General features: G+C 37.5%; 1 protein-coding gene across 1 annotated transcript; it reads right to left on the bottom strand.

The window, feature by feature from the left end:
- Window positions 1–354: 354 nt before the first annotated feature.
- Window positions 355–12046, bottom strand: LOC109065732 (protein Wnt-2b-A). The gene is made up of 5 exons (XM_019082731.2): window positions 11123–12046; window positions 7281–7501; window positions 4981–5258; window positions 4501–4765; window positions 355–1472 (listed from the first exon to the last, which is right to left on the bottom strand). The coding sequence occupies exons 1-5, from the start codon at window positions 11317–11319 to the stop codon at window positions 1243–1245; spliced, it is 1191 nt and encodes a 396-aa protein (XP_018938276.1). The 5' UTR covers window positions 11320–12046; the 3' UTR covers window positions 355–1242.
- Window positions 12047–12511: the final 465 nt, after the last annotated feature.

Below are 12511 nucleotides of genomic sequence, written 5' to 3'. Positions count from 1 at the left end.
CAGCCATCTCTCCAGTCTTTAGTGTCACATGATCCTTCAGAAATCATCCTAATAAAATGATTTGGTATTCAAGAAGCATTTCTTATTATTGTCATTGCTGAAAACAGTTTCATATCTTATTTATCTCACTGGCCCCATTATCACTATAATATAGTAGATATTTTACCTGTCAGATGACATATGTTAGATGACTTTAAAAAAAGGATAAAGTGAACTTGTGCTGTCATGAAATCATTATCCTGCAGTTCCAGAACAATTAGTCACATGACATTTATAGCTAAGGTAACTGGCTTAAAAAAAATTAAAATACACCGGCAGAAGAGCATGCTGAAGAAAAGCAAAATAAAATGACTCTTTATGTCATACTTAATGTCTTTATATAAACTTCTGCTGAAAACATAATAACACAGTTAACAAGTACCACAGCACAGGAGAACTAAAGAGAGCTTACACCTCTACCATTCACAGCCAGTTAACACCTTTCTTCACTTTTACACAGGCAAAGATAAGTTTTATAATAACATGCCCTTTTCGCTCAACTGTTAGCTATTGTCCTTAGTGCATGCTCATTTATATTATTAATATTACCTCTGTAGCTTCCAGAGAAACTCTCTGTTAGGGCTCCATGTGCAGTAAGCAGCCCACATAGCTGTCATCCATTTTTTCCTCTTGAGCCCTTCTGACCAGCCTCATTTATTCTGTTATATTCAGTACCAACAGTCAGGGTAAAATACTGTCCAGTATGGGCACGTGATGTATGTTAAGCACACAGTTGTGTTTTCAATAACATATGATGTACATATTCAGCTGTTAGCCATGATAATATCTGATAGGCTCAGAGTCGGTTTAAAATGTTATTTTAAAAGCAGCACACTTTTGTCACAAAACAACACTCACAGAACAAAATTCTCACGTCAAAACGAAACAAAAAATACACCAACATATTACAGCACAGGTTTTTCTTGAATCTTAAACCTTTACCGTCCTCTGATCAATTCAAAAGAGAGAGAGAGAGAGAGAGAGAGAGAGAGAGAGATCTGCCATATCGGGCAAAGTGTGCAAGGCGCTCATGAGAAATGTAGATTTCAGTTGTAGTGCTTTCACAAAATAAGTTCAAATAAAGCCATGCAACAATAAGAGGGATTGGGGGGCAGGGTAAAAAAAAAAAATGCAAGGGATGGACTTCATATCCCAGAATGCCGTGGACAAAATCCTGAGGAACGAAGGGGAAGTGGCCGTGTATCAGGTCTGGTCCAGCCATTCGGCATGTTTAGGAGCTTTGCAGGTGTGAATGTCAACAGCCTCCTCACAGTCTTTGCACTCGACGGAGCAACACCACTTAAATTTACACTCGCACTTGGTGATGCGTTTTATGCGTGTGGTGTCGTAGCCCCGCCCACAACACATGACCTCGCACCCGTCGGTCCCCCGGGACATCTTGTTACAGACCCGACCAGCAGTACCCAATGAACCTAGAATGCAAAGGCTGTCAAGTTGTGGCCCACTTGACAGCCAAACAAACAAACAAACAAAAAGTACTGGCATACTGGCAGATCACTGCCGGGAAATTACACACTAACAGAAAAATTCAAAAAAAAGGAAACAAAATACAGGAAAAAATAAATGTTTTTTACGTTGTACTTTTTTTTTTTTTTTTTTTTTTTTTGTTTTTTGTACCCCCAAAATAAAGCATTTTATAATGTATTAAACCCGCCACAAAAAAAAAGAGTCAACAAATCATTTAATCATTAAATTAAATTAATTAAAAATGTAAATATAATTTTACTAGGATATATTTAGTGTGAAATTATGTTTATATGTATTTTTTATATATGCGCCATGCTCTTTTATTATTAAAATCTTACAATAACAATATTCTTGTTAAAATAATTTTTTTTATAGTTATTATTATTCATTATAATGTCATTTGTTTATTCATACAAATTATATTAACATATTTAGTATGCATATCTGCTTACCATTTCTACATTTATATTTATGTTTATATTGGTATTTATAACCATATTTCATTCTTTTTAAGTCTTGACTACCAGAAAACACAATTAAAAGGTTAATAACAAAAATAATTAAATCATAAAGATTCAAATTTGTAAATGCATATTTCTTGTGATTAATAAATTACCATTAAACCCTAATGTCCCAGATATGATACATAAAATAAAATACATGCTTTTTTTCTTCTTTTTTTCCACATATTCTGTCTATAAGTTCATCAAACAGTTTGAAAAAAGAAAAAAAAAAGGAAAAAAGTGATTTCTCTGACTATGTTTAATATGTGAACAGATGAACTTATTAGATATACAGATGCAGAAATACAGACTTCGAAATAAAGGTTCTTTATTGGCATTGATGGATCCATGAAAAACCTTTCACATTCATGGAATATTTCCTTGTACAAAAATGTTCTTTATAGTGAAAAAAGGTTCAATAGATTGTTTTAAAATGTTCTTACCACTAAGAAAAAAATTTTTATTTTGAGAACTGTTCATTGAAAGGTTAATTGGGGGACCTAAAACGGTATCATTCTGACAAAAAAATGTCTTTTTACTTCATTTTCTTTATTTTTAAGAGTACTTGCTAACTTTCTTGTAACACAAAGTAACAGGGACAATAGGACCATACATAATCAGAATGGTGTTTGGGTGAGGCTGTATGTTGATGTTTCGCAAGGTTAAACACACAGTGGACAGTGATGGTCTCTCTCTTAAAAAACAAAAACAAAAAAACAATCTCTGCCTCCCCTGCGGCCATGAGAACCAGAGAGTGATGGTTGTGCTGGCAGCTTTGAAAGAATGGGATTTGAAAAATGAGCCTGTTATATCCTTGGGGTGCAAATTCCACTGGGGTGGTGGTGCTGGTGGTGGTTAGGGGGTAAGCGCATTGACCCTCTGAAATCACTGAGCTGTGAGCTGTCTGTCTGACCCAAACACACACTCAAACCATCACACTGATGCATGAGCTGCAGTATTGATCTCAGAAAGCAGAGAAACACACTGCCATAGCCAGGCAACGTGACACGTTTCCAGTAGGTATATGCTGTCTAAGCTATGAGTCGGCTAGTCAGTCTTAAGAATGTCCTGTATAATTAGATAGTGTCCACATTTCTTATAGGGTGTTCACATGTGTTCTTGCGTTCTAAAACAGCAAAGTAGGACTGAATACAACAGAATGTTTGACTGAGTATCACTCAGAGATTAAAAAAATAATAATAATAATAATAAAATAAATAATCCATCTATATAAATTATAAATAATGTAATAATATTCATAATGTATTTTATATATTAAATACAAATATTGAAAAAAATGTGTCTATTTCTGACACATCACCAATTGAACATGGGATTTTTACAGGTATTCCAGATGATACATACAGAGGTGTATGAGAGCAACAAGGATTAACAGAGCAACAAAAAAAAAAAAAAATTCCCACACCATCTGACCCTGTCGCTGTTGCCCTTTTTACCCTTAAGGTTTATAGTTAGATTTAGGGCAGGGCAGGTGTGAGGGTCAATTTACCTCAGTTACTGAATCCTATTGTTCTCTACAATATTGAGTCATGTAAAAATGAACATAGTCTACCACTATGGATCTCAGGAATGAGGATCGTCTAAGGAAAGTAACAGGTGACTCAGCCTATTGGTCTTGAAAAATAAAGCTCTTTATACTCTCATAAACAGGATGTTTCAAGGAATTGGTACTATATTCTGGCTTTTCACTCATCAGACAGGCTGAGCAGCACATCCTGTGTTCTGACGTCTGGTATAATCTAACTCGTAGTTCTGAGAAATCTGTGAAACCCAAGTTTGACATTAATTTTGTTAATACTGAGTGAGTGAGTCAGCAGCAGCAGAGTTAACTATTTGTGTCATTAGTAATGCATGAGTCACAATAGTTTAATGCTACTTGCATTATTACTAAATGAGTTTACACTGCTTGAAAGGCATTGCTGTACTGATATTGTTCAAACATTTAGGCTTGGTTTATTCTAAACTCTTAAACCCTATTTATTAAACAACTGGACAATTAATTCAACCTGGACAGCTTAACCTTCAGACTTTGTGCTGTAGATCATGTCAGTGGTCATGATGTGTGGTATTATTTGTAAACTTTGTGCTTTTTAAGAATAATAAGAAAAAAACATTTGTTTTTTAATGCATGTATTCTTTGTGGAACAGGAATAACCAGAAGCAATCTTCAAAAAGAAAAAAATAAATAAAATAAAAAATCTAATAAATAATCAAATAAATATATAATATATTATTATTATTATTACATAAGTAATAAAATAATTACTAATACATTATTGTTTTTTATTAAAAGTTACCTAAAAATGTAACTATTTCCCCCCTAATTCATGCTGCCTATGTAGGCACTAGAGCTTTTAACACTCTGTTAGTGCCTTGCAACCAGTGATAGTTCCTTCAGGAAATTAATATTTAGTTACTTTGTGTTTTTTGCACTTTTTCTCCTTTTTACCTGCAGCTTTGTCCATGACGCAGTAATCAGGTGAGTTTTCGAAATACACCAGGTCATTTTTTGTGGCTTTCCTGAAGTCTTTATTGGCTACTGTGAATCCTGTCCCATCTTGGTTCATGGTGACCTCGATGGCTCCGTTGTATTTCTTGCGAAGGTAGTCTCCCGTTTTACGGAAATCCGACATTGCCAACCAGCAGGTTCTCAGAGTGCACGACCCACTCACTCCATGACATTTACACTCCAGCTTCATAAAGCGCTTTACAGCCTGTAAAACAGAGAAACCAAGAAAACATCCCTATGAACAGATTCCACGTGGCCAAGAATAGCTGCATAATGTAAAAGTTTAACGTTATCATAGAACAATGTCAGTGTGTCAGTATTTACATGCCAAAAAACTGAGCTGTTTAGTTGTAATAGGTGTTTTATTTTGTAGGGTTTCTCCAAGTAGAGTTATATTATCTTGAATGTATATAACCTTACCATTCTCCCACAGCGGTTGTTATGAAGGTTCATGAGTGCTCGAGCGTCTTTCACTGTTCGCTCTTTTGCATCTATGAAATCTTTGGCGAACTTTATCCCATAGTTGATGTTATCACTGCAGCCACCCCAGTCAAAGTCTCCTCGTTCGTCACTTGCCCGGCCGCGCTTGTGGGGGTCACAGTTACACGTCTTTAGCTCCCCCTGACTGCAGGCACGGGTAATGGCAAAAACCACTCCTGCTGAGGAGATTGCATATACGAACGCCGCCTCACGACTGCCTGCGAAGACAAGATTCATGAAGCCACAACAAACACAAACACTTAATTACACCCTCCGCTGTCATATAATCCCAAACAGCACTTCTGATTTGTCCACTAGAGACCTGCCCATAGAAGCATGACTAGCCTCAGTGTAAGTGTTTTGTTTAAATATTAGTACAGGCCTAATCCCTCCAGGGTGGGCCATTCTCTGCTAGGATAAATAGTTTGAAGGCTAGCAGTCTGATAGTGAACTGCCACAGTCATTTTCTAACCTTAACCTGCTATTTCTAAGCATCCTGCATGTTTGGACTCACATCACTCACACTGATTCCTTTAGCCTTATTTAGCAAGGATGCATTAACTTGACAATAAACACATCTAAAATGACACAAACAGTTGCATTTTAAATGAATGTTGTTCTTTTGAACTTTCTATTCAACAAGATATACTGAAAAAATGATAGTAGTTTTTGCTTTTGAACTGTAATGTTACATTTCTTGCCTTTTTGTGACAGGTAAGATGCTCCTATTACAGTAAAATGTGTTCTTATTATAACATTAAATGAATATTATATGGCATTACTAAAGGACGTATCAATAGATTTAGGGTCGATTTTTAAAGCCAATATCTTTTAAATTACATGAGAGACATAAAAAATTACATTTTTTAAACTTTAAATATATCTGCCAAATGTCAAGTACACTAGCATTTAAATAAAATTGAAGTTATCTACAGTATATTCTAGTGTATATAAATAACTTTCACAGACTTAAAATATTGTTTTAATGGAGTCTTTTATTTTAGGACCCCCTGCCCAGATCTCAGTGTAAAGTTATCCTTCTCACGCTGTTCTGAAGTCGTTTTCAGTTTCCTGTTGCAGCTAAAATGTGTTTTAATGATCTGTGCTCATGTAGTACAATGACATCTGGAGGACATCTATGTTTGAATCGGTCCATTATTCATACAGATATATATTCTCTGAAGAAAAATAGATTTTTTTTTAATAGTACAGTTGCTGTTTATAGGAGAATCCTCTCTTGGCAGCCGCTCCAATTCTAATTCCATTTCATAAACTGAATACGCACAGTGCTGCGAGAGTCTGTCCGGCTGCCAGAATCATCTCTCCAAACATTTACATCCACTATGCCTGTTTACGTGGTGAAGAGGCATAGAGAATGCTGGAGGGGTGATATTTTCACACAGGGATCTTTGGAACGCTGTATGAAAGCCAAACAGAAAGCACATTTACAGTGCTCATTTCTTGAATAAACTTCAGGTTCAGACTGAATTAAATGATCCTTTGGGGTTTTGTCTGTTTATCACACCTGGCCAGGGATTTGTGTAAATGTGGCTGGATTTTCCTGTGAGATCCGAGGTGTTTCATTAATATCCCACAGTGATAAACAGCAATGGATGTGTCCTCGAGAGAGCAACTGTTTAAAATATCATTATTCTATTCTAATCCATATTGATTTACTGTGGTGACATTACAGTATGATGATCTAGGGAAAGCACACACACACACACACAAAAACAAACATTTAACACACACACAAAAACACACATATACACACAAAAACATAAAAAAATAAATTTAAAAAACAAATTCAAAAAACACCAAGGCTGCATTTATTCTATCAAAAATACAGTAAAAGTAGTAATATTTTGAAATATATTTAAAAATGTAATTTTTTGTCATGATGGCAAAAAACATTTCTTATTATTATAAATATTGAGAACTTTTTGCTTCTTTATGTTTTTTGAGGTATAATATATAATACTTTTATTCAGCAAGGACAAATGTAATTGACCAAAAGTGTAAAATATTAGAATGATTTCTGAAGGATCATTTGACACTGAAGAGTGGAGTTATTTTAAATTCTAATAATATTTCACAATATTACTGTTTTTACTGTATTTTTTAAAAAAATAAAAAATAAATGCTTAAAAGACTCAAAAATATTCTCAAAAAAAAAAAAAAAAAAATTATTTGACTGCTTTTGCTTCCAAAACACACACTGACACATTCCTAGTACTCACTGCGCTGTATGACTCTCCCAAAAACTGTGTGGTCTCTGTCCAGTGCGGTGCAGTTCCAGCGGTGATGACGGAATTGATGCTGGCATTCTCGAATCCACTCTTTAGCCCCGCCCCCAATCGACTGCATGATGTCTGGATACTTCTGACACAACTGCCTCTGTTTATTCACCAGCCCGGGAATATTGTCACAGATCACACGGGCACCAAGGGCTCCAATATACCTGAAAAACAAATACAAACATAGAGGCTTAAAACCTGAATCACTCCAATCTATCACAGCAGTTTTTGCCAGGTGGTTTTTGTGAGCAAATATCATTCCAAAAGTGCTGAATCAGTAAACATTCGGTGATTACGCATTGTCTAATGCCAAAGAATCTGATGAGTGAGTCTGATCATTCCCAGAATCTTACCACTCATTAGTGGAATTTCAGAGGGAAGTTTGGCAAACTGACATTTGTCATAAACATGACATTCACAATCCAACAATTATTTATGATTTATTTGAAGGCAATTGCATAATAAGTGCAACATCAACAGATTTGGAATACGTTTTTGAGCCCTAGATGATAACCTTGCATTTTGAGGTAAAATCTTTCATTTTTTAGACTATCTGATGTCATATTTGGTTCTACTTAATCGAAACAGCCAATCAGAACAGAAGGAGATTTAATCTGTATAGATTTCACTCACATTCTGATGTTTCAATCCATCACTGTTCAATATTTATTTGTCTAACGGCAACAGAAACTGGCATAAAATCCCTCTCGTTCTCATACACACCCAAAACCATATCACATCAAGCCTGATCTCAGCCTTCACACAAACACACACTCGCTCATGTCATACGAAAGCAGGATTTAGTTTCAAATATTTTAGTCTGCTAAAATGAGCATTTCTAATGACAAATGAAGGTTTTACCTTTTGAAAAAAATCTTTGTGAATGCTGATCAGCCTTTTTATTATGACTGTGTTCCTCCCACTCCGATGCCTCATTTGACTGTGATTATAGGGCTTTATCGTCCCCTGTGCTTTGTGTTCGATAGAGTTTGGAAACACTCGCTCACACACACACACACACACACACACACACACACACACACACACACACACACACACACACACACACACACACACACACACACACACACACACACACCAGGCTGGTCTCACAAACTGTGGTGGTTTGCAGGTTGGCTTTACCAGCAGCAGTAAATCATTATCCACAGGACCACAACCACATGCTGTAAAAACACAGTAAAATCTGCTCTCATCTACACTGCATGTCTCTCTGTGTGTGTAGATAGGCTTGACTGGGTAAAGAATGTTCGACTGTAGTAATCTGTTGCTTCTACTTCCCAAACAGAGGGTGAAAACTCCTGTCCTCCCTATTTCTCTCCATCTCTCTGTATCTTCCCATCTTTGTCTTTTTCATTATTGGTCTAATCACATTTTCTCCTTTATATACTGTAGATTAGACAGAAAAGCAAGTTAAGGAAAAAAATTTTCAGGCCCTTGATGGAAGATCAAAATTAGGTTTCCAGGGGTCTGCTGTTCTATAGGGATCACTTGGGAACTGTTGGAACTTACATGTGCCATAATGTTGCAATCTTTATGTATGCAGATTGCAATATGGTTGGACCATTACAAAACTAGTGTGTGAGTCATTCAGAATCAAACTAAGAAATTAAAGAAATTCATTTGACTGTAATTTTTAACTAGAAATGCAAAGTTTGTCAAGACATGTTGACCTTGTTTTAAAAAAAGGTTAAAGGTCTTACAGATAGATAAATAGATAGGAATTCCAATTCAACATCCTGTGGGGTGTGTCCAATTTTCAGTTCTGAATTTTGTCCAGCCCTGGAACAAAAGGTCAAAGATGAAGTTCACTTCAAAGGACACACACACACACACCTTTCTATTTGTGTGGAAGTCCAGGGGCAGGCTTACAACTGGCTTCATCTGTGTGTGTGTGTGTGTGTGTGTGTGTGTGTGTGTGTGTGTGTGTGTGTGTGTGTGTGTGTGTGTGTGTGTGTGTGTGTGTGTGTATGATATCCGTCCACTAGTATGAGACGCTAACAAGCCGCCCAGTAGCTTAAGAGGATTCCTGCTCTGTCTGCTTAAAGTGATGGATGAGCAGATCAGAGAGAGAGAAAGAGAGAAAGAGGGTGAAAGAGAACCCTTTCTCTCTGGCTCTGGTGAGTGCCTCACATTGGGAATGTCAGCCTGACTTATTACACCACAATAGTGACAAAGGACTTGCTTTCCTCTAGTTTCTTTCTTTCTTAGTTCCATGCACATCAAGCTTAACATTTAACTGATTTCTGAGCTGTTAGTAATAACTGTAACTTCAGATACTGTTGTTGCAGCAAGTTACAGTAATGAACGTATATGATCTTCAACAGAGGTCACTGTAGTACATGCATGTTTTATTCTTGGTATAATGAGCAAAAACATTAAATCAGCTTTTGTCTTCTTAATCACACACACAACAATATGCACACATATTCTGTGTATTCATAAAGCCCAACCATTCCCAAACTACATTTATATGTGAGAAATTGACATGTGGCTGATTTCTTCATGATTGTTTAGGCTCATTGCACTGTATTTACCAGCTAAGTGTGTGTGTGTGCATACATATCTAACCAGGAGGCCTGACACATATTGCAGTTATTTCATTTATTCCTCTTGTTATTGGCTGGCACCACACCTCAAGCACACCATGAAAACCAGACCCATAACTGTGATATAATGATATGCAGGGCCTGTTACTATACATAAGCACAAGCTCTGGGGAAAACCCCATCCCTCATGAGACTTTTTTGAGGGGGAGAAGCATGTGATTTGTGTGATTTGTGTGTTTTTAGAATAACTGTGTTTTAAATGCCAATATCTTGGTGGGGAGAGCGGTGAAGCTGCGTTCCTGCACCAAGCGCGACGTGTGTGTTCATTTGAGTCGACTGCCATCTCCCGACCTCTGTCTGCCCACCACCAGGGTGCGAATTATGTGGAGTTTGGGGGGTCTGAGACCCATTATTATGGCTCTAACCTCCCCAAAGGAAATAAAAACATAAGGTTGGGGGTCTCAAAACTATGTATTCGTTTACATATAAGTATAGGTCTATACATATTTCAACAGCGTTTTCAAAAAAAAAAAAAAAAAAAAAAAAAAAAAAAAAAAAAAAACTGTTTTAGTAACCACAAAAGTTAGATTACAAGTTATTCGGACCACGCCAAACAGGCGCTCGCGAACAGCGCGCGTTCGCCTGAGAAGATAACCATACAACAGCTATATCAGTATGTTTTATCACTTTATTATATTTGCATAGTATGACTAAATAATAAAGTTTTGTTCTTCATTTAAAATAGTCTATGTTTAGCATACTGTACTATGGGCACCAAGACATTCGTCTGCGCGGAACGAACATCAACATATTTCGCCCTGACAAATTACTGACAGCAATTGCTTTTTTAAAAGTCAAAAACCCTGAAACCAGCCCTAGACTTTATATTACCATTAAAACGCAGATATTATTGAAAACATTACTCCAAGGTTTTAAACCTCTGTTTTTCATTAACCTCTCCTCCATGTGTTTTAAGAGTACAGTACTGTACACACTACATACCTCACTTAAACGCAAACCTCTGTTATTATAAAACTGAACTGTCACTTATAAAAACTAGAATAATGTACCTAATAATAAACATTTGCAAATGTTCAGTCTCCCAACTGACAGCAGCTCAGTCACCGTGAAGTGAGGGAAAAAAGAAAAAAAATCACCCGGCTTCTGCGCGCGAGTGTGGGCCGGCGGCGGCGCGCGGGGATGCTGGACGCTACTCACCACCAGGACGAGTCCACGCGCGGTGTGAGGATGAGCAGGAGAAACAGGAGCGCGCAACACAACCGCGAGGACGCACGGGGACCGTAGGATGAGCCGGCGCTGTTTCTGATTATATGTCTTAATCCTGAGTCTCCGGGAACAGCAGTAGATCTGTTGAGAATCCGGGGCGACCCAAGAACTTTACCGCAGCTAAACATATTGAGCGTGTCCTCCAGCGATGATAAGAAAACACGATTACAGAATGGAAGGAAACCGGTGTAAAGACCGTTTAGGTCCGCGGGGACCTGCTAGAGTTGGGATTGCTGATAGCTGGACAGATGTAGAGCTCCGTGCGGACGATGCACGGGCGGATATCATGTATCTGCCCGGATATTAGCGCGTGCCATATAAAAGTATTCCCCAAAATCTGGCAACCGCAGCAGAAATAATCCAAGCCAGACGGCAGGTCCAGGGTGCGCTTTCTTTTCTTTTTTCACCTCCTCTTGAGAACAGATGTAGTCTCGGTGAGGTGCAATTTGATCAGAAAGAGTGCCAACTTTTCCACTTTTTCTCCACACGCTTTGCGTTCAGGCAGGGCTGTGAAACACGCGCCTCTTCGTTTTTCCATTGGAGTCTGCGAGCGCTGATAGCAGACTGCGCGAGATAAACCGGGGCGATGAACTGTGCGAACTGCAGAACTAAGGGGTGGGCGAAGGGGGGAGAGAGAGAGGGGCGATAGGAATGTTGACAGCCCGCCGTCTCTCCGCTCTTATTGGGCAGAGCTCTCAGAGACCGGAGCCCTGGGGAAGCTTGAGCTCGCGCGGGATACGCGCCGTTCCCTGGTCAGTGGAGATACGCGCAACAGTCCTTTCACCTGCTGAACGACACGCAGCATCCTCATTTACACACCATTCCGGAATTCACGCTCACAATTTCACAAACACAGCAAAATATTCATGATGTGAGGGAAAATGAGACACACAATTTTAAAATGTATTTTTAAAATCGCTGTCATAATAATAATAATACTAATAAATAAGCGGTTCAAATAGTTCAGCGTATCACTACAAACAATAACCGTGGTACTTAAAATAAGGCATAAACTTAAATGTATAATTTTGGCGAATTAAAAAGTTACAGTGTGAATTTTAGGGACGCCATATATTGACAAATATTAATTAATCCATTATCAAATATGACTGAAACAGTTATTTATATCATAAAGTAAGATATCTAAACATATAGCTACGCTTTTTTGCTTAGTATATTTTTTCTCGTATGATACTATGCAATTGCAAAACCCATAAAATTATCGGTGTATCTAAAAATAAAATACTTATTACAATCACATATTTTAATGCACTCAAGCATGCAGCATTCGAACTGATTGTAGCAGCAATTGCTAGGCCT

This window comes from Cyprinus carpio, chromosome A8, assembly GCF_018340385.1.
Source record: "Cyprinus carpio isolate SPL01 chromosome A8, ASM1834038v1, whole genome shotgun sequence".
Taxonomy (NCBI): domain Eukaryota; kingdom Metazoa; phylum Chordata; class Actinopteri; order Cypriniformes; family Cyprinidae; genus Cyprinus; species Cyprinus carpio.
The sequence above is the reverse complement of the archived record's forward strand: the minus strand, read 5'-3'. Positions and strand labels throughout refer to the sequence as shown.

What these genes read in the sequence shown, in the direction of transcription:
- LOC109065732 (XM_019082731.2), bottom strand. Translation starts at nt 11,319, where the DNA reads ATGTTTAGCTGCGGTAAAGTTCTTGGGTCGCCCCGGATTCTCAACAGA. An exon ending in TGGGAGAGTCATACAGCGCA is followed by an intron (nt 5,259 to 7,280) that starts GTGAGTACTAGG and finishes TTGTCTTCGCAG; the next exon opens with GCAGTCGTGAGGCGGCGTTC. An exon ending in CGTCATGGACAAAGCTGCAG is followed by an intron (nt 1,473 to 4,500) that starts GTAAAAAGGAGA and finishes TTTGCATTCTAG; the next exon opens with GTTCATTGGGTACTGCTGGT.